Genomic DNA, 19248 nt, shown 5'->3' with positions numbered 1-19248 from the left:
CTTTTCATTTTTTTCTGTCTCTTACTACACTGGCCAGGACTTCTATTACAACCTTGAATAAAAATGAGAACAGATATTTTTGTTTTGTTTCTGATCTTATGTAGAAAGCAGAGTTGACCAAAACAGTTGACTAGGTATTCCATTAGCAAAAAGGATTTATTCTGGAAAAAAAAAAAAAGAATTGCAATTGGTATACGCAGACTTGGTGAGCCATGTGCACAGAAGTGCAGCAAAACAAAGCAGGAAATTATTTTACAGAGGGAAAGAGGAAGTTAAAAGGAGAAGCTATTATAACCATAGAGCTCTGTTATAATAGCTTGGGTAATGGCAGAATTTGTAAAATAAATAAATAAATAAAAATAAACTAAAAAGTTGTGATAAAATGACAGATCAACAAAATAAAGACTTCTTTTTTCAAACAAAAAAAAATATTAGTATAATCTTTATTGTATAGGATGGTCCCAACGAAATTCACAGGGCAGCAAAACAGATATACCTGAACCCATGTCAAAAACCACAGTATATCCCACAGCATCTATATGTAAGAAATTGGAATCTAATAACCTCTTTCAAATGCGTTTTTCATGTGAATTTATTCGGCACTATGCTATCTGGAGATGAAATGACATGGCACCAAGCTATCCACATCTCCACTAGGAGAGAAGTCTGGATGCTAAGAGGTTGTTCTGAATCCCAACCCTCTACTTACTAGCCACGTGGCCTCAGCTGGGTCAGAGAATATCTCTTGGTTCTACTTGCCTCATCTATAAGATGGTGATAATGCCGGTGATTAAATGAAGTACATATCAAATGCTAAGTAGAACATCTGTGTAGTGTAAACATTCAATAAGGGAAGCTTTAAAGAAAATTCAATTCTGATCACAAGGATACAAAGATTCTAAGCTATGTATAATAGTGCTTGTGTAAATACTATACTGACTGAACTAAAAACTAACAGGAGTATAAACAGGAATTCCTCGTGTAGACTATTTTTGTCATGAGTTGAGTATGCCAACACTGTCTACAGCCACTTTGCTGCCCACTTTCAGTATTGTGTTATTTAGTGTCTTTCTTATCTCTGCATACTTTACATCAAACAATATTTTGGAAGTCTATTACTGACTTTTGGAGTCTTTAAAAATACCCTGGCTTTCTCTCTCTTTATACACATCAAGAAAGAGTAATGGAAGAGTTATATGTAATATAACTTTTTACACTCTTATTAAATAACAATCCATATTGTATTTGCAGTTACAATTTATCCATTTACACTTTGTGTTTTAAGATGTGAGGGAAATAGTGTCATTTAGTGTGGAAAAGTAAGATAGATGTAAATATTCATATTCACTTCCAACTAAGAAATTGGGTTTGAATGCCATTCCTATGTCATTTGCAGAAAGATTACATATGGTTGCCCCATTGTTGTTCTGATTAATCAATTTACCTACAGATTTAAAAAAAAAAAAAAAACACTGTCCTTCACAGTGAACCAAGTCAATCATGTGGAATTTAGGTTTTTCTAGCACACTTTAAAACACTTTTACTGTTATATCTGAACTAAGATGTCCAATATAGTAGTTTTTTTGGAAACATGATTTTTCAAACTTGCTTGTTAGCATGAATTTTCTAGTGCTTAATAGTCCTGGAGGTATTATTGAAGGTTTCTCATGTTTAGTAAATTCATAACACTTCTAGCCTATATAAATTCTATGATGGGCAATAAAATTTTGATCACTGAATTAAAGTTTTATCATTCAATTAAAATGGTTTCTATTCAACATGAATTCTCTGATGACAAATGAGAGTAGATTTCTTGCTGAAAGCTTTTCTACATTCACTGCATTCATAGGGTTTTTCTCCAGTGTGTATCCTATGATGTACAGTGAGGTGTGACTTCTTGCTAAAGGCTTTTCCACACTCCGTGCACTCATATGGTTTCATCCCAGTATGGATTCTCTGATGTACAATGAGTTGTGATTTTTGGATAAAGGCTTTTCTGCATTCGCTGCATTCATAGGGTTTCTCTCCAGTATGAATTCTCTGATGTTCAATAAACTGTGAACTCCGGATAAAGGCTTTCCCACATTCATTGCACTGATACCTTTTGTCCCCAGTGTGAGTTCTCTGATGTACAATGAGGTCTGACTTCTGAATGAAGGCTTTTTTACACTCATAACATTCAAAAGGTTTCTCCCCAGTATGAATTCTGTGATGTACTCTTAGTTCTGACTTCCTGTTGAAGGCTTTTCCACACTCATTACATCCGTGGGGTTTCTCCCCTGTATGAATTCTCTGATGTACAATAAGCTGTGATCGCCAGATGAAAGCTTTACCACATTCATTACATTCATATGGTTTCTCCCCTGTATGAGATCTTTGATGTACAGTAAGTGTTGACTTTTTGATAAAAGCTTTCCCACATTCGTTGCATTCAAAAGGTTTCTCCCCTGTGTGAATCCTCTGATGAATAATGAGGTTTGACTTCTGGATGAATGCTTTCCCACATTCACTACATTCATAGGGTTTCTCTCCTGTATGAGTTCTCCGATGTATAGTGAGTTGTGACTTCTGAATAAAGGCTTTTCCACATTCATTGCATTTGAATGGTTTCTCCCCAGTATGAATTCTCTGATGTACAATGAGCCCTGACTTTCCACTGAAGGCTTTTCCACACTGGATACATTTATATGATTTCTCACTGGTTAGATTTTTTGATTGTGCAAAGAAGTATGACTTCTGCATGAAGGCTCTGATATGTTCATTAGAAGTTGTGTTCATGTGAAATACCTTCCCCAGTGTATTACATTCACGGTCTATTCCCTTTGTCACTGACACACTGTTAATGAATGAAACTTGATTCAAAAACTTGTCTTGGTTTTCCTGGTGATTTATCTTAACTCCAAGTTTCCAGTCTTCAAAACTTGAGGATACTATCACGTTATGAAATATCGCTTCTTCAGGAATGCTCTTCTGTGGAGTTAATTCTTTCATTTTAGGTCTAATTTCAAAGTCTGAAAGAAAGCCCAAGTGTAAATGATGTTACTTTGCTCTTGAGCGTTGATGAATATAAAACAAAATACAAACATAGTTCTTCATTTTAATGGAAGTAGAGAGAAATCTGATAAGTATGGTCAGATCTGAAATTTAAGATTATGATCTTTAAACCCAAAGATAGAAGAAGAAATAGACATAAGAAAAGCAAGCAGGGGAGAAATGGGAAAAGAATAGTTGATGAACTCACTATCATGGTCCCATATGATTCCCTACACTCTGTGCCACCCCAACTCCACCATGAGGCTCTGTGAAGAACAAAGGCAGACTAAAAAATAATTTCAGGAAAGACAGAGGAAAGATGTTAGTGAAAAGAACTGAGAGAAAGTGACTAGCAGGAAAAATTAAAACCACACTAAATATAAATATACCGTAAGCAGATTAGAGCACAACTGCAGGAAAGAGATTTCAAAGTACATGCAGTTTAAAAAGGTCAGATGACATAAAAAGGCATGGTATGATGCAGGCTCTATTTAAAAGGAGACAATTCTGAGTGAGAAGAACAGGACACTTCTGAGGTAGACAAAAAGCAAAAAAAGAAGACATATTCTCTGGTATTAGGTGGTGGTAATGGGGAAAAGAAACAAAAAGGGGGAAATTTAGGGCCCTGGAAATAAAGAGTACCACAAAACCAGAAAACTTAAAACTCTCCCCAATCACAAAAAGCAAGGAGAGTAGGAAGGGAGGCCAGACGCTGCTAAAGTACCTGGACTTCACTATATTAACAGAAAAGAACTCAATAAAGTTAGAATCTTATAAGTATATCACAATATAATAAAAGTGAACAGAAAAAAAGTCAAGTTCATAGGGAAGGGTTATTGAAAACTCAGGAAATAAATTTGTATAGAAATCGACAGAGGATGTAGTCCCCTGGAAACAAAACCAAGCATAAAAAAAAAACTAGCCATGAAGCAGAAAAAAGTTTTGTCTGAACTCCATCAGAATTAAACACACTCAAACAAGCATTTGATGACATGGAAAATGACAATAAAACAGAACTTTAAAAAATTAAATGGAAAAAAGGGGGAGATGAAAATGAATTGATTAAATGCAGGGGGGAAAGGTAGAAGATTAAATTACAAGATGAAAGTAAGGGAGGATATGCACAAATGAAAATTTAATACGCAGCATTGAAGAAAGGCAAGAAAAACAACCAAAACAATAACCAACTAAAAATGGTCACAGAAAAGAAAGACAGGCAAATAAAAATATTTCCATTATTAGAGTCCTGAAGATTTTTAAAAAGATTATAATTCTAAGACATTTCACACTAAAAGGGAGAGGAAAACAAAAGGCATTAATAAAAAATAAGAATCTTATTCAGTAACTAACTTTGAAAGAGAGTATATCGAAGAATGCCTGGATGCATTCTTCTATTTGGGGGGAGTGGGTGCTGAGTATGTTAGCCAAAAGGAGACTAAGAAATGTCCTAAATGACAGGGACATAGATAAGATCCAGAGTACAAGTAAGAGGGTTACCTCTCTCTCTCTTAATTCAAGCAAAGAAAAAGCATAATGCAGGTGGTTGATATTTTACAGTGTTATTTAGGTATCCAACAATCCCCCTGCAATCAACTGTCTTCAGCCATTTCTAAATATCTCTGCCTTAAAAAATGATTTCCTAAAGAATGCTTCAAATAGTAATCTTATTTCCCTGCCATCCATATGCCAAGTTCTCACTTACCTGGATAGGCCCAATTTGAGATTTCTCCCTCCTCCGTCCATGGTTCTCCTTGCTTTAACAAGATTTTATTTGACTTCAGAGATGGATACCCTGTTTATGGTAAATGATAGAGGATTTGGGCATTAGTGGACAATCCACCATCCTATAACTCAAGCCCACTACATTACATACAGTATTGGCTAAAAGTAACATGGCTGGTATTATCAAAGCTTGCTGGAACTCTCATACATTGCTAGCAGAATATAAATGGCTATAACCTCTTTGGAAAACTGATAGCATCTACTAAAGCTAAATATACGTATGCCCTATGACCCAGAAATTCCACTCCTATGTATATACCCAGTAGAAATGAAATCCTTATTTCCACCAGAAGATATCTATAAGAATGTTCATAACAGCTTTATTCATAATAGTCTAAATGTCCCAAATGACCATAAACAGTAGCATGGATAAACTAATGAATTACTAGCATGGATAAACTAATGAATTACTGTACGGTCATTAAATGGAATATAATGCAATGATGAGGATCGAACTACTGTCACATAAAAAAAAACAGATATTATGTTAAATAAAAGACATCAAACAACAAAAACTTACATAGTGTATTATTACATGTACATGAAGTTTAAGAACAGACAAAATTTATGATGATAGAAGCCACAAGTTATTATCTCTAAAGGAGATAAATGGCAAGAGTTTCAAGGGAGGCTACTGCTGGGGTGCTAGAAATGTTTTATAGCTTGATCTGGGCAGTGGTTAAATAAATGTATACATACGAAAAATGCACTAAGCTGTATACTTAAGATGTGAACACTTTACTGTATGTATTACATCTCAATATATAAAAACTAAGAACTTGAGCCCAGCCCATTGTCCTTAGTCTCCAAAGCAGGAGCAAGATGCAGGACCCATTTTCTTTGCTTTCAAATTCACTGAAGAGGTAGAAACACGGTATTTGGTACTCAAAATTGATATTCTTTTGAACACAGCTCGAAACGAAGCTCATCAAGCATTTAGAGACCAAATAGCTTTTAGTAAACAAGAAAGGAAAGGCAGTCACTTGGGTACTATGATGGGTTAATAAATGTCCATAAATTCTTTGAAACTCTTCCCTTCAAGAGGTAGAGCTTAATTCTCCTCCCCTTGAGCATGGGCTAAATTTAATAACTCACTTCTAATAAACACAATAAGGTAAAAGTGATAGCGTGTGATTTTGGAGACTTGGTCATAAAAGGCACCAGGATGTCCTACTTGTTCTCTCTCGATCACTCTATCTGGGGGAAGTTTCCCATGTCTGCAGAACAAACCCACATCACATGGTGAGGAAATGAGATCTCCTGCCACTGGACAGCAAGGAACTGAAGGTTCCTGTCAATATCCACATGAATAAGTGAGTCCTACACTCCCAGTCAGGCTTTCGGATGGCCGCGGCCCCTGCCGACATTTGACTACAATCACATGGGAGACCACAAGCCAGAACCATCCAGCTAAAGTATAGCAGATTCCTGACCTACAGAAATTGTTAGTAAGAAATATTTGTTTTAAGCCATTAATTTTGGAGTAACTGTTATATGGCAATTGATAACTAATAGCAGTACTTTCTGAGAGAAGATGTCCTTACCCACTGACACAAGGTTGCTATAGTTCTCTAGCATCACATCCCTGTACAGGTTTCTTTGAGCAGAGTCCAGCTGCTGCCACTCCTCCCAAGTAAAGTCCACAGTCACATCCTTGAATGACACAAACTCCTGTAACAGGACACTCTTGTTCAATCTATAGTGAAAAGCACTGGATGTTATATTAAAAAATGTATGAGAAATGATTGCTGTTTTGATCATACAGAGTTCATCATAATAAATTAAAGATGTTACTATGAGACCAATTTGGGGAAAAGAAAAAATCCTATTATAAAAATGGCACCATCAAAAACCATTCATTCTCTCTTTCCAACAATAAGCATTTATTAAACACCTGTGTACTATGTGCTATTTAGTACTCAGAATACAAATATGAATAAAACACAACACAGGAAATTTAGAGACTAGTAAATGGAGGCAAACAAGTAAATATATAAATGCTATAAGGTGTTAAATGGGTTATGATGAAAATAGGAAAGAGTATTCCATTTTGGGACACTGAGTTGGGCTTTATAGAAGATGTATGGTTATGTAAAATAGATAACAGAAAATGTAAAAATAAGATTATAAAAAGATAAAAAAATTTTTTTGAAATGTAAAAACTGAATAGTGTATTCTCTGGTAAGATGTGGAGGGAGAAAGATCATTCCAAATGGAGGGAGGAGTAAGAAAAAAGGCATGGGAATGAGAAAAAGAATGGCGAATTCAAAGAACCATGAGTACTTCAGAATAATACTCTCAAACATCATTTAGTCATAGACCACATTCATGATTTTTACCATATCTGCATGTCACCTGAACTATTACTGACTTAATAGTTTTAACTTAAATAAGTGTATTCTGAAAGGAAACCACTAAACAGAAATGAAGATGATGACAAAAATCTGCAAAGCAGGTACATACTGGTGAAGTTCCATGTATAGGGTTTGCTTTAAAATACACCAGAGTACAAATAAAGGAAGAGAAATAGAAAAGATGTGAGATATGTAAAATATTGATAATTATTGAAATTAGGTGAGGAACATACAAGGGTTTATTATACGGTTTTCTAAATTTTTATGTATCTTTGAATTTTTTCATTAAAATCTTTTGAAAATTAAATATAAAAACTATCTTTAAAGTTTAAATTAAAAATCAAGAAAATATAAGCAATATTTAATCTAATCAATTTAATTCTTTAAATGTGTACTAGAAACACTGAGAATGGGATAATGTATGGTAAGTTAGTAACAAAGTACTACTGAGCTCATTGTTGGTTACATTTCAAACCCTTATTAGGTTCCACCTCAATAAGAGAATTCCATTTGTAAATTTGATGTTAATCAAATCCAACCAAGATATATCTGAAAAGACAGTGTATGAGAGGAGAGAAACCGACTAACAGTCTTGGGTTTTTGGTTTAAGGAACTGGCATGCTACTAAAGTTAAGAACACAAGAGCAGGTTTGGGTGGAGAAGAGAGGTGGAATTAAGAATTCTATTTGTCCAACAATAAAAGACAAATGGCGTCATTAAAAAACGGGCAAATGACTTCTTTCTCCAAAGAATATATGCAAATGAATAACAGCACATGAAAACATGCTCAACCTCATTAATCATTAGAGAAATGTAAATCAAAATCACAATGAGATACTACTTTATATCTACTAGGACGGTTATAATCAACAAAATGGAAAATACAAGGGTTAGCAAGGATGTGTTGAAATTGGAACCCTCACACATTGCTGGTAGGAATTTAAAATGGTGTAGCTGCTGTGCAAAACACTTTGTAAGTTCCTCCAAAAGTTAAACAGAATGACTGTGCTGCCCAGCAATTCCACTCCTAGGTATATACCCAAAACTTTGAAAACAGGTATTCATATACTTGTATGCCAATGTTCACCAAAAGGTAGAGACAACCCAAGTGTCCATCAGCAGATGAGTGGATAAACAAAATGTGATATACCTACATAATGGACTATTATTTAGCCATAGAAAAGAATGAAGTCCTGATACATACTACAGCATAGACAAACCTTGAAAATATCTAAGTGAAATAAGTTAGATACAAAAGGAAAACAGGTTACCAGAGGCTGTGGGTGGGAGTAAAGAATGGGGAGTTATTGCTTGATGGGTACAGAGATTCTATTTGGGGTGATAAAAAAAGTTTGGAAATACATAGTGGTGATGGATGTACAAACTGCAAAAATACCACCACTGAAATGTACACTTAGAAATGGCAAATTTTATATTATATATATTTTGCCACACACACAAATTCTAGTTGTCCAAATTAAGTTCGAGATATCTATTATACTAAATATTCATTGGCAATAAGTAGGCAGTTGGACCTGAATGAGATGATGGCTGCCCAGAACAAAAAAAAAAAAAACAGGAGTGGGGAGAGTGGAATAATGAACAGTGAAAAAAAAAGGAGGGTCGATGGATCAGAGGTCCGCACAGAACTGAAAAATTACTGGACTCAAGATACTACAAAAATGAGCTAGAAACAGAAATAAGGGCCAGAGTGAACTGCTTGGAGGTTGTACAGTTATAGGTGATTATAAATCTAGAATATGACTATGGAAGTTGGTGGCCAAGATGGAGTAGACGAAAATGATCTCTGGAAATGAGGAGGTACTCTGGTACTAATGGTACTGTTATCATGATTTATGATTAAAAAATAATTTTATATATATATATATATATATATATATATATATATATATATAGTCTTTGTCCTAGTTCCTGATTCCTGGCAGAGAGCTCCTAACACCCTTGTAATTTCCTCTGATTAAAAAAAACAAAGGTCTTTTGTTATGTTAATGAGATGACTCTTAGAAAGACCCCCGGGGGGGCAGGAATTAACCCTCAATAGAGGGATGGAAATTGCATTCCCACTCCCTGATTTTCAGGGACATAAGTGGGGCTAGAGGTGAACTGATCACCAACAGCCAATAACTTGATCATGCTTATGTAATAAAGCCTCCATAAAGACCCAAGAAGAGGGATTCTGGAGAGTTTACAGACTGAACCAGAATTATACCACGTACTATGTGCCAGGCCCCAAATCCCAGGGATACAGAAGCTCCTTTGTTCCAGATTGCACCCTATCTATCTCTCACCTAGCTACTGAATTGTATCTTTTAATATCCTTTGTAATATACTGATAATCTAGCAAGTAAACTGAATTCCTGAGTCTGTGGGGCCCTCTAGCAAATTAATCAAACCAAAGGAGGGAGCCTCCAGCCAGACAGTCAGAAGCACAGGTAACAACCTGGACTGGCAATTGGCATCTGAAGTGTGTGGGCAGGGTGGGGAGCAATTTTGTAGGACTGAGCTCTTAAGCTATGGGATCTGACACTATCTCCAGGTATGTAGTGTCAAAATTGAGTTGAATTGTAGAACAGCCAGCTGGTATTGAAGGATTGCTTGGTAGTATGGAGTTAAAAAACCCACACATTAGAACTGAGTGCAGAAATATAAGTACATAACCCAGTAGTCCCCAAACTTTAAAATCCAAGACTGCGATATTGTAATATAATAAGAAATATTTATTTTGGTCTTCATCTCTGGCTCTTGGCCAGAGTTCTTAGAACTTTTGTAATTTCCTAAGCAATAAATGTGCTAGGCATATCTTTTGTTCTACTGTTTAGTCTTTGATTCTGGTTCCTGACAGAGTTCCTATAATCTTCGGAATTTCCTGGGTTTTAGGAGTGTTTTTTGTTCTAATGAGGCAACTCTTATTTTTTTTTTTTTTTTTTTAGGCAAGGCAACCTTTGGTTGATCTCACAGATTTCAAGGACCTTGTCGTCTTACAATCTCTTATTTTTTTATTTTTTACACCTACAGCACCTGGGCTTCCTGGGGGGTCTCCAAGTACTAACCAGGCCCGACCCTGCTTGGCTTCATGAGGCAATTCTTGGTGAGATATTTTTCAGTTAAAAAAAAAAAAAAGACATGCATGCAACAATATATACCCTTTAAAAAACAACAACAACAAATTTTATTTAAATACAAGTAGATGTTCTCATCTTTTCATCCCATGTCCCAGTGGATCATCTTGTACATCTAAGAAATGTGTGCTCCCCACTGTGAAGACTACTATACTGAAGCTATATGCTACATCGTGGGTATAACCAATAGAAGATTATAGATAAAAATTACACAACATATACTTTCAAATAAAAACATTTAAAACTGTATGACAATCACAACCACTAAGATGCTGGCTAGCAGTATTTAGCTGAAGGATAAACCAACAGAAATGAGCAAATTCACTTGATCTCCATTATCCACCAAGAATGCTCACTTGATATAAACTTTGAGGCTCTCAACCTATTGCATTTTTAAAAATATATGTATATAAAGAGTCTTCCTCTTCCCTTTTTAGAAAAGAATTCTAGTCCTTTATGACCAGAGGTGAGGGTAGAAACAATAATCAGCTAAGATTAAAACCCTATTGTAGTGAAAAATTCAGAATTGGATTCTTTTAAACTGACTCAAATAGAGTGAAAACGAAATGGGGTATCAACAGCTCCCTTACCTGAGACTTAGTCATTTTCCGTTCCTCTTCAGAAGGGGCAGATATCTTTAAAGAAGAGAGCTTGGATTGGATGAGTAGGGAGGGGGTAAAAAGAAGACAGCACTGAGAGTCTGGGCCTGCCCTATGATTCTAAGAATCATAAGCCTAGAAATTTCTATGATCAATTACATAAAAGACTACTTTGGAGACAGCCCCTGTCAGAGTTGCTTTTCAGAGAGACCACAAAGGATTATACTATGATAACATTGATCTATTATCTTACAGTTCTGAAAAGATCAGGACAGGATATGTTTTTCTTTGAGAATGTAAATGTTTATATTGCATTATATGTTTAAATACCTTTGACCTTCAGCATCTATTTGTGATAAAAAAAAAAACTCTTAACAAAAAAGATGTAGAAGAAATGTACCTCAACATAATAAAGGCCACATATGACAAACCCACAGCTAAAATCATATTCAATGGTGAAAAACTGAAACTCTAACCACTTTTATTCTACACATAGTATTGGAAGTCTTAGCCACAGCAATTAAGCAAGTAAAAGAAATAAAAGGCATACAAATTGAAAAGGAAGAAGCAAAACTGTCACTATATGCAGATGACATACTATATATAGAAAATCCTAAAGACTCCACCAAAAAAAACTTAGAATAAATGAATTCGATAAAGTCATAGAATACAAAAGTAATATACAGAAATTAGTTGCATTTGTATTTACTAATAATGAGCTATCAGAAAGAAAAATTAAGAAAACTATCCCAATTACAATCGAATCAAAAAAATAAAAATAAAATACCTAGCAATAAACTTAACCAAGGAGTGAAAGACCTGTACTCTGAAAACTATAAGACACTGATGAAAAAAATTAAAGTTGACACAAATAAGTGAAAAGATATACCCAGTTCAGGGATTGGAAAAATTAATATTGTTAAAATGTCTGTACTACCCAAAGCAATTTATAGATTCAATGCAATCCCTATCAAAATATCAATGGCATTTTTCAAAGAACTAAAGGAAAGAATACTAAAATTTGTATGGCATCACAAAAGACCCCAGAGCCAAAGCAATCTTGAGAAAGAAGAACAAAGATGGAGGTACTGCACTCCCTGATTGCAAAGCTATAGGAATCACAACAGTATGGCACTAGCATGAAAACAGACACATAGATCAATGAAATAGAATAGAGAGCCCAGAAATAAGCCCATGCATATATGGTCAATTAATCTATAACAAAGGAGGCAATAACATACAATGGGGTATAGACGGTCTCTACAATAAACAGTGTTAGGAAAACTGGACAGATACATTCAAAAGAATGATTATACTATATGCAAAAATATACTCAAAATGGATTAAAGACTTGAATGTAAGACCTGAAACCATATACAAACCAAAAGGAAACATTGGCAGTGAGCTTTGACATCAGTCTTAGCAATATTTATTTTGGACCAGTCTTCACAAGCAAGGGCAACAAAACCAAAAATAAACCAATGAAATTACATCAAACCAAAAAGCTTTTGCACAATGACGGAAACCATCCACAAAATAAAAAGGCAACCTCCTGAATGGGAGAAGATATTTGCAAATAATACATCCAATAAGGGGTTAATATCCAAAATATTTAAAGAGGAATTGGATGTTTTTCCAAAGAAGACATACAGATTGCCAACAGGCACAAGAAAAGATGCTCAACATCACTACCCACCAGGGAAATGCAAATCAAAACCACAATGAGATATCGCCTAACACCTGTTAGGATGGCTGTTATCAAAAAGAAAAAAAAAAAATAAGTGCTCTAAGAATGTGGAGAAAAGGGAACGTACTGTTGGTAAGAATGTAAAATGGTGCAGCCACTATGAAAAACAGTAAGGAGTTTCCTTAAAAAATTAGTAGAACTACCACACAATCCAGCAATTCTGCTTCTGGGTATTTATCTATAGATAACTAAAACACTATTTCAAAGAGATATAGGCACCCCTTTGTTCGCTGCAACATTATTTACAAATGCCAAGAGATATGGAAACAACCTAAGTGTCTATCGATAGGTGCTGGATAAAGAAGATATGGTATATATGTACAAAGAAATATTATTCAGCTATTAAAAAGGATGAAACCTTGCCATTTGACACATGATGGACCTAGAGAGTATTCTGCTAAGTGAAATATGTGAAACAGAGAAAAACAAATGCTATATGATTTCACTTACATGTGAAATCTAAAAAACAAAATAAAAACAGAAACATACTCATAGAAACAGGAAACAAACTGGTTGTTACCAGAGAGGGGAGGGTTTGGAGAGGGGGCAGGTGAAACAGGTGAAGGGTATTAAGAGGTACAAACTTCCAGTTATAAAATAAATAAGTCATGGGAATGTAGGAAGAAATATAGTCAATAATATGCAATAACTTTGTATGGTCATGGATGGTAACTAGACATTATGGGGATAACTTTTATTATTAGATTTTTTTTAAAATAAGCATGGATATACACAAAGATATATCTGCAAGGTTATTTATCACAATGCTCCTTTGTCATCTAAAATATAGAAACCACCTAAATGTTCAATAATAGGGATTCATTAAATCAATTATCAAAAGGATAGGATACTGCGCAGTCATTTAAAATATGGTAGAAAGTATTTACGGACTTGGAAACATTTTCTTGTAATGTGGTAGGATTACAAGTGACTTTTATTGAGTTGCATTTAGCATTTTCAGTTACCAATTTTTCTAGAATAAACTTATTTTTTAAACAAAAATGATTGTTATTTTTAGCAGCTATTGTCCTACTGACCTCTTAGCCTAAGCTCCTGTCAAGGAAGTTCTAAAGGGAACAATTCACAAGGCAGTTTGGCTAAGACAAAACAAACAAGGGTTCAAAAAGCTGTAACAGTCACTCTCAGTACCTTAGTTCAAATACATAGGCTCAGTTCAAATGCCACCTTCTCTATCTAGGAAGCTTTTCCAGATGCCTTGATAGAATCAGCCACTCCTTCCTCTGACTTTCCCAGAAAGTCAACACTGATTCAGGGTTTTCCAGATACAGTTTTAAGGCAAGGGATAATGCAGCCTGAACTAAGAACATGACATTGGGAATGGGGAGGACAAACTGGAGAGATGTCAGGGAGGCAAAACTACCAGGATTAATTGAATATAGGGAGAAAACCAGATATTTCCAGGATTTTTACTATGGTCATCTGGATGAAGTGATGCCATTCATAGTGATGTAGAATATAGTAGAACAAGTAGGTAAAGTATGGAGGAGGAAGATGATAAACTCTATTTGCCCATGTTAAGATTGAGGTGTCTGTGAGTAAACTTCACAAAGATGTGTAGGAGACAGGTGACTACTGTGACTCTGGAGCTTGTCATGAGTTTAAAGGTTGAAGCTGACATAAGTGTGACTGAAATTGTCCAAAGACAGTGAAGAGACTGAAGGACAGGGAGAAGGTAAAGGAGCTTTGAGGAAGGGTTTTTGAGAGACTTAGGCGTGAAGTACTGGCTACAATATAGTAGTAGAGAATATACACTGTCTGAGGTCTGTTCACCAGTCAGATCCAAGAGTCGAAGTAGAACTCCTGAGGCAAGGATGTAAACTCTCCCCCTACCCTCACATCATTATAGGCATAAACATAAACACACACACACACACACACACACACACACACACACACACACCAGCACACAATAAGTGTGAAGTCTGAATGCAAACTGTTATAATTCAGGGCTGGAGCCCCAATTACTGATTACGAGCCACCTGGTCCCCAAGCTATCACACATACTCCTAACATTTGCCCATTACAGCCCCTTCTCACTGACCAAAAAAAACCCTCATGATGGATCCCAACCTTCAGGCTCCCAAACCACTAATTCCTATGTAACCCCAACCCGTAACCCTGAGAGACGCAAAATCACTCTCACATACATGCCAATCACTAGCCTCCCAAATCCTCAATAAATCGCTGACTCAGAGTCCACTACAGCAGCATCACTAAATCCCGAGCTCCATAGGGTGGCAATCGCTATCTTGAGCAAGTCTCCTTAATTACTAACAACAGGACCGGAAATTACAGAACGCTACAAACGCTTAATAGTTGATCGTACATAGCACCCTTACTCCCAATACCGCAGCCAGTGACTGAAATATCCTTTTCTGAAACTGGACTCCTCAACTTCCCGCCTCTTCTCCAGGTCCCCCAGCTAAGCATTACAACTCGCCCCCACCACCTCTAGGGCGGCCGGACTCGCCAAGTTACGGCGGAAGTTGGCGCAGCCCCAGACTCGCCTGTATCGCGATATTTTCCGAGTTGTTAGACCGCCCGGACCCAGGGTTAATATGGCCGTACCCATTGAGGGGAATGGGTGGCGCCATATTTCGAACACGTGTTGGTGCCGTACATCAAAAATTCTAAAAAGCAAAGTTGAGAAGTGGAATACAGAAGCTATGGGAAAAGTGTAGGGGAACAATGCAGGAGCAACGACATAAACTGGAAAATAATTCCAGATATCTGAGGATGGAGTCAGGAAACCAGTTTAGCTAAGATGTGTAGAAAACGGGCACACAGTGGGGGGGGGGGGGGGAGGTGGGGGTTGGAAAGCAGGGGAAGCCCCTCCTGTTATCAAGCAGGTGAGAATGAGTCTCAGAGAGCTTAAGTCATTTTATCTTATCTATCCCATTGCCTCACTTTCCCAATCTGAAGTATACTAATATTAATAGTAATTGTTTATTGAGCTCTTACTTTATGTGTAATGAGGTAGGTTATTCATGTTTTGAGATGGAGAAGTCAGGTTGCAATAGTATTCTCCCTAGGAGATAGCCCTGGGAGAGGGCCAAGTCAAAATGCCTTTAATTTGGTGAATTCTAGCTAATGATTCTGTAAAATGAAATTCAAATGTCCTCTCCGAGGAATGCTTTCCCTAATTGGGATGGGAAGACTGTGCCGCTGCTAAAGACAGATAGTAGCAGAAGGAAAGTGTTTGGGGATAAACTCCAAGGGATAATTCAGACCCCTAGATTCTCCTCTCAACAGGGTCTTGAACTTGCTCTGTGGCCTTAGGCCAGCCACTTTCCTTAAGTTCTCTTATTTGTAAAATAGAGGAAGGTTGTGAAATACTCGTTTGGGTACTTCAGTGTTTGCTGACATAAAAAAGTTCAGCATTGTAAGGTTCTGCCGCTCAACAGACAGAGTCTGACTCATGATTAACAGGCATCCTTTATTGAAAGGCAAGCGGTGCCGGGGGAGGTTTCCTGGTTCCGAGGAAAGGGGCCAGAGAAGTCGCACCCGGGGCGGGGTTGGGGCAGGGTTTTAAGGGTCAGTCCAGGAAGGGGAAGATTCAAAAAAGGCAAAAGCATAGAGTTGGGCTCTTTCATTGGTGCAGCGGTGTGGCGCCACGAGTGTAGTCCTGGCACCCCCGGATTGGTCTATGGGTTTCAGGTGGCTAGCAGGCGGGAGCTAGGGGCGGGGACCAGACGTGCTTGGAGCCTTTTCCGGGAGCACTGGCCTTACAAGCATCAATGTCAGTGAAAAGCACGTTAGAATCCATACAGTATTTTTTAAATAATAAATACCATCTAGTGCTATAATTGTTAAATTAATTAAACAAGCAGGCCATTAGACTAAGGTGGTTCCAATGCCTTAGCAATTTGTAAGCAAATCAAAACCTAAGCCTGTAAATGCCTCAAGGTTAAGGAATAAAAACCTAAGGACAACCAATCACAGTCAGTGAGGCTTTCCCAAATAAGGCAACTGTTTAAGCTACAGCTGATCAAATAATTTCCTTGCTTTGCTTCTGGGTATTCTCTATAAAAGGCTCATCAGTGGAGACTTCTAACTACTTCCCATTTGGTGCTGCCCAATTCAATTTTTGCTCACATAAACTCAATACTTTTAATATGCCTCAGTTTATCTTTTAACATTACTACAGAGTATCTAGCCCTAACTAATGCCTAAAGACACGAGAATTAATTCTCAGGGTTCATCGACTTTTTAAAACCAAATACAGTGGACTTCATGCTTCTGGAATATCCTCCTCAACAATATGCCAGGAAAATTACTATTCATGCTTCAAAGCTGAACTACAGCATCCTCTTCTCTCTAGTTGTTTTTCCAGAATTTCCTGGCATCTATTCTTTTTATGGGCACTGCTGCATATGCCTTCCTCCCTTACAGCCATTGTTACTTGGACTGGAATTTCCAGTGTTTCTGTCATTCTCCCCTTTGGTCTGACAGATACTCAGGACAAGACTGTCAGAATCAGCTTAGTTTCCCTGCCTTTTCGTTACATATATATATTTATGTCTACTGATTCTTCCTCTATAATGTAAAGCTCATTCATTCCTTCAATCATACACATTTATCATTGCCATGCTTCGTAATGCAAGAGAAAAGCTCAGAGTCTGATAATGATAATGCAGTGTAATCAGTGATCTGACCGGGTATGATAGGTGCTGAGTGGGCATAGTAAGAGGTAGCTAACTCTATCAGGGACTGGGTGCTAGTGGTGGGGTTGTGGCAAGGGCCTCTGAGGAAGGCTTAGGACATGATTTTAAAACAGAGCCTTGGAAGAGGAGCAGGAGTTTATCATGAAAACTAGGTAAAGAAGGGAAGTCTTGAAAGAATAATAGGTATAAACCACTTCTCACAAACCTTAGCACAGACTGATTCCGCCTCCATATCTTTGTTCCTTCTGTTGGAAATGCCTACATTCTCCTGTTTTGGGGAAAACTTCCTTGCCACAGATTAGGGGAGTCTCCTTTGCCTTGTGAAGCCCTAAATTAATAGTTCTTTTACACATATAATGTAATTCAGCCCTTGGGTAAATTTGGCCTGCTGTCTGCTTTGATAAACTTTTATTGGCACACAGCCATCCTCATTCATTTACATACTGTCTGGTTGCGCTCAGTGCTATAATGACAGATTGAATAGTTGTGACAGAAACTATAAGGCCTGCAAAGTCTACAATATTTACTATCTATCACTCTACATTAAAAGTTTGCTAACTCCTGACCGAACGAGAAACAATTATTATTATTATTTTTGTTTTAATTTTTTACAGAGGAGGTATCCGAGGAACATAAAGGTCATACAGCTTGTCAGTGGTGCAGCCAAGATGTAATTTCCCAAAGTCTGTGTCAGAGCTTATGCTCCTAACCACTACACTACACTTTAATGAATGTCTTTTGAATGCCAGTTAATTTCTTTTGGTAAAGAGGCAAAACTATAATTTATCATTCAACCCAGGAAAGTTTTGATAGTAAAAGAGTCGATATTAATAACTATAAGTGGACAACAGGTATAAAACATGTCCTGGGCAATCTGAGATGTATGGTCACCCTAGAGATAAGAACAGAGATACACAAAATAGAGTAAAATAGATAGAATTTTAAAAGATGCTTTTATAAGCCAGATAAGCATACTCTCTTGCTTTAGAGTCACACAATATACATTAAGATAAGAATATTTTCTGGTGAATTTTTATGTTAGTCCCATTAGCTTATGATACCTGTCATCCTTTAAAAAATGAAAATAATTCTTACTGAGCAAATATTCCAGGTTAATCATTTTAGGGGTGATGTTCTATTCAATATTCCATTCTACTCTCAGCTGGCTTATAAAGTGAGAGGAGGCATGAGCCAGGCAATCCATAGAAATGCCATTATGCACATGAGAAAAAAAATATGTGTAGAATCTTAGGTGCTACAGATGTGTGATATGCCGCATACTTCAATGTAAATTTATAATCTAAATATTGCTTTCTGTCAATAAATACAATCAAGATATGTCTAAAAGTGGCCCTCTTTATCTCTATTATTACTTTTTATCAAGAAATCTGTTTTATCTGTCATTAATTTAGCCATTCCAGCCCTTGTATGCTTACTATTTGTATGGTATATAATTTTCAATCCATTTACTTTTAACTTATCTGTGTATTTTTCAAGTCTGGGTCTTATACAGAGCGTACACTTGGGTCTTGCCTTTTTATCCATGATTTTCTTAAATCTCATTAAATCTCAGAGTGTTTAATCCATTAAGTTTTAATTTAATTTAATTATTGCTATGGTTGGATTTAGGTCCACCATCTTATTATTTGTATTCTTCATCTCCTTTGATTTTGTTCCTCAGTATCTCCCTGCTTCTATTAAGAATTTAAAAATACTTTTTAGAGGTTCGTTTAAATGGGTCTGTTGTGTTTTGGGTCATATCTCTTTGCTTTACTCATTAGTGGTTTCCCTAGGGATTTCTCTATATACCTTTGACTTTCAGTCTTCTTGAAATTGATTTGTACCATACCACATAAAACTTAGAAACCTTTCTACAATCTAGGTCCACTCCCTCTCTTTATGCTAGAG

General features: G+C 36.5%; 1 protein-coding gene across 10 annotated transcripts; it reads right to left on the bottom strand.

Moving 5' to 3' along the window:
- Positions 1-426: 426 nt before the first annotated feature.
- On the bottom strand, positions 427-15133 carry LOC118600362 (zinc finger protein 300-like). 10 transcript variants are annotated; one of them, XM_036217694.1, is made up of 5 exons: positions 15016-15088; positions 10900-10959; positions 6360-6511; positions 4736-4825; positions 427-3011 (listed from the first exon to the last, which is right to left on the bottom strand). In XM_036217694.1, the coding sequence occupies exons 3-5, from the start codon at positions 6391-6393 to the stop codon at positions 1771-1773; spliced, it is 1365 nt and encodes a 454-aa protein (XP_036073587.1). In that variant the 5' UTR covers positions 6394-6511; positions 10900-10959; positions 15016-15088; the 3' UTR covers positions 427-1770. The 10 variants fall into 10 exon arrangements, with proteins under 10 accessions (XP_036073587.1, XP_036073583.1, XP_036073586.1 ...); XM_036217690.1 differs by having other exon boundaries at positions 6360-6486; XM_036217693.1 differs by having other exon boundaries at positions 6360-6486; positions 15003-15087.
- Between the last annotated feature and the right edge of the window lie 4115 nt (positions 15134-19248).

Source organism: Rousettus aegyptiacus, unplaced genomic scaffold (genome assembly GCF_014176215.1).
Source record: "Rousettus aegyptiacus isolate mRouAeg1 unplaced genomic scaffold, mRouAeg1.p scaffold_m13_p_3, whole genome shotgun sequence".
NCBI lineage: Eukaryota > Metazoa > Chordata > Mammalia > Chiroptera > Pteropodidae > Rousettus > Rousettus aegyptiacus.
The sequence above is the reverse complement of the archived record's forward strand: the minus strand, read 5'-3'. Positions and strand labels throughout refer to the sequence as shown.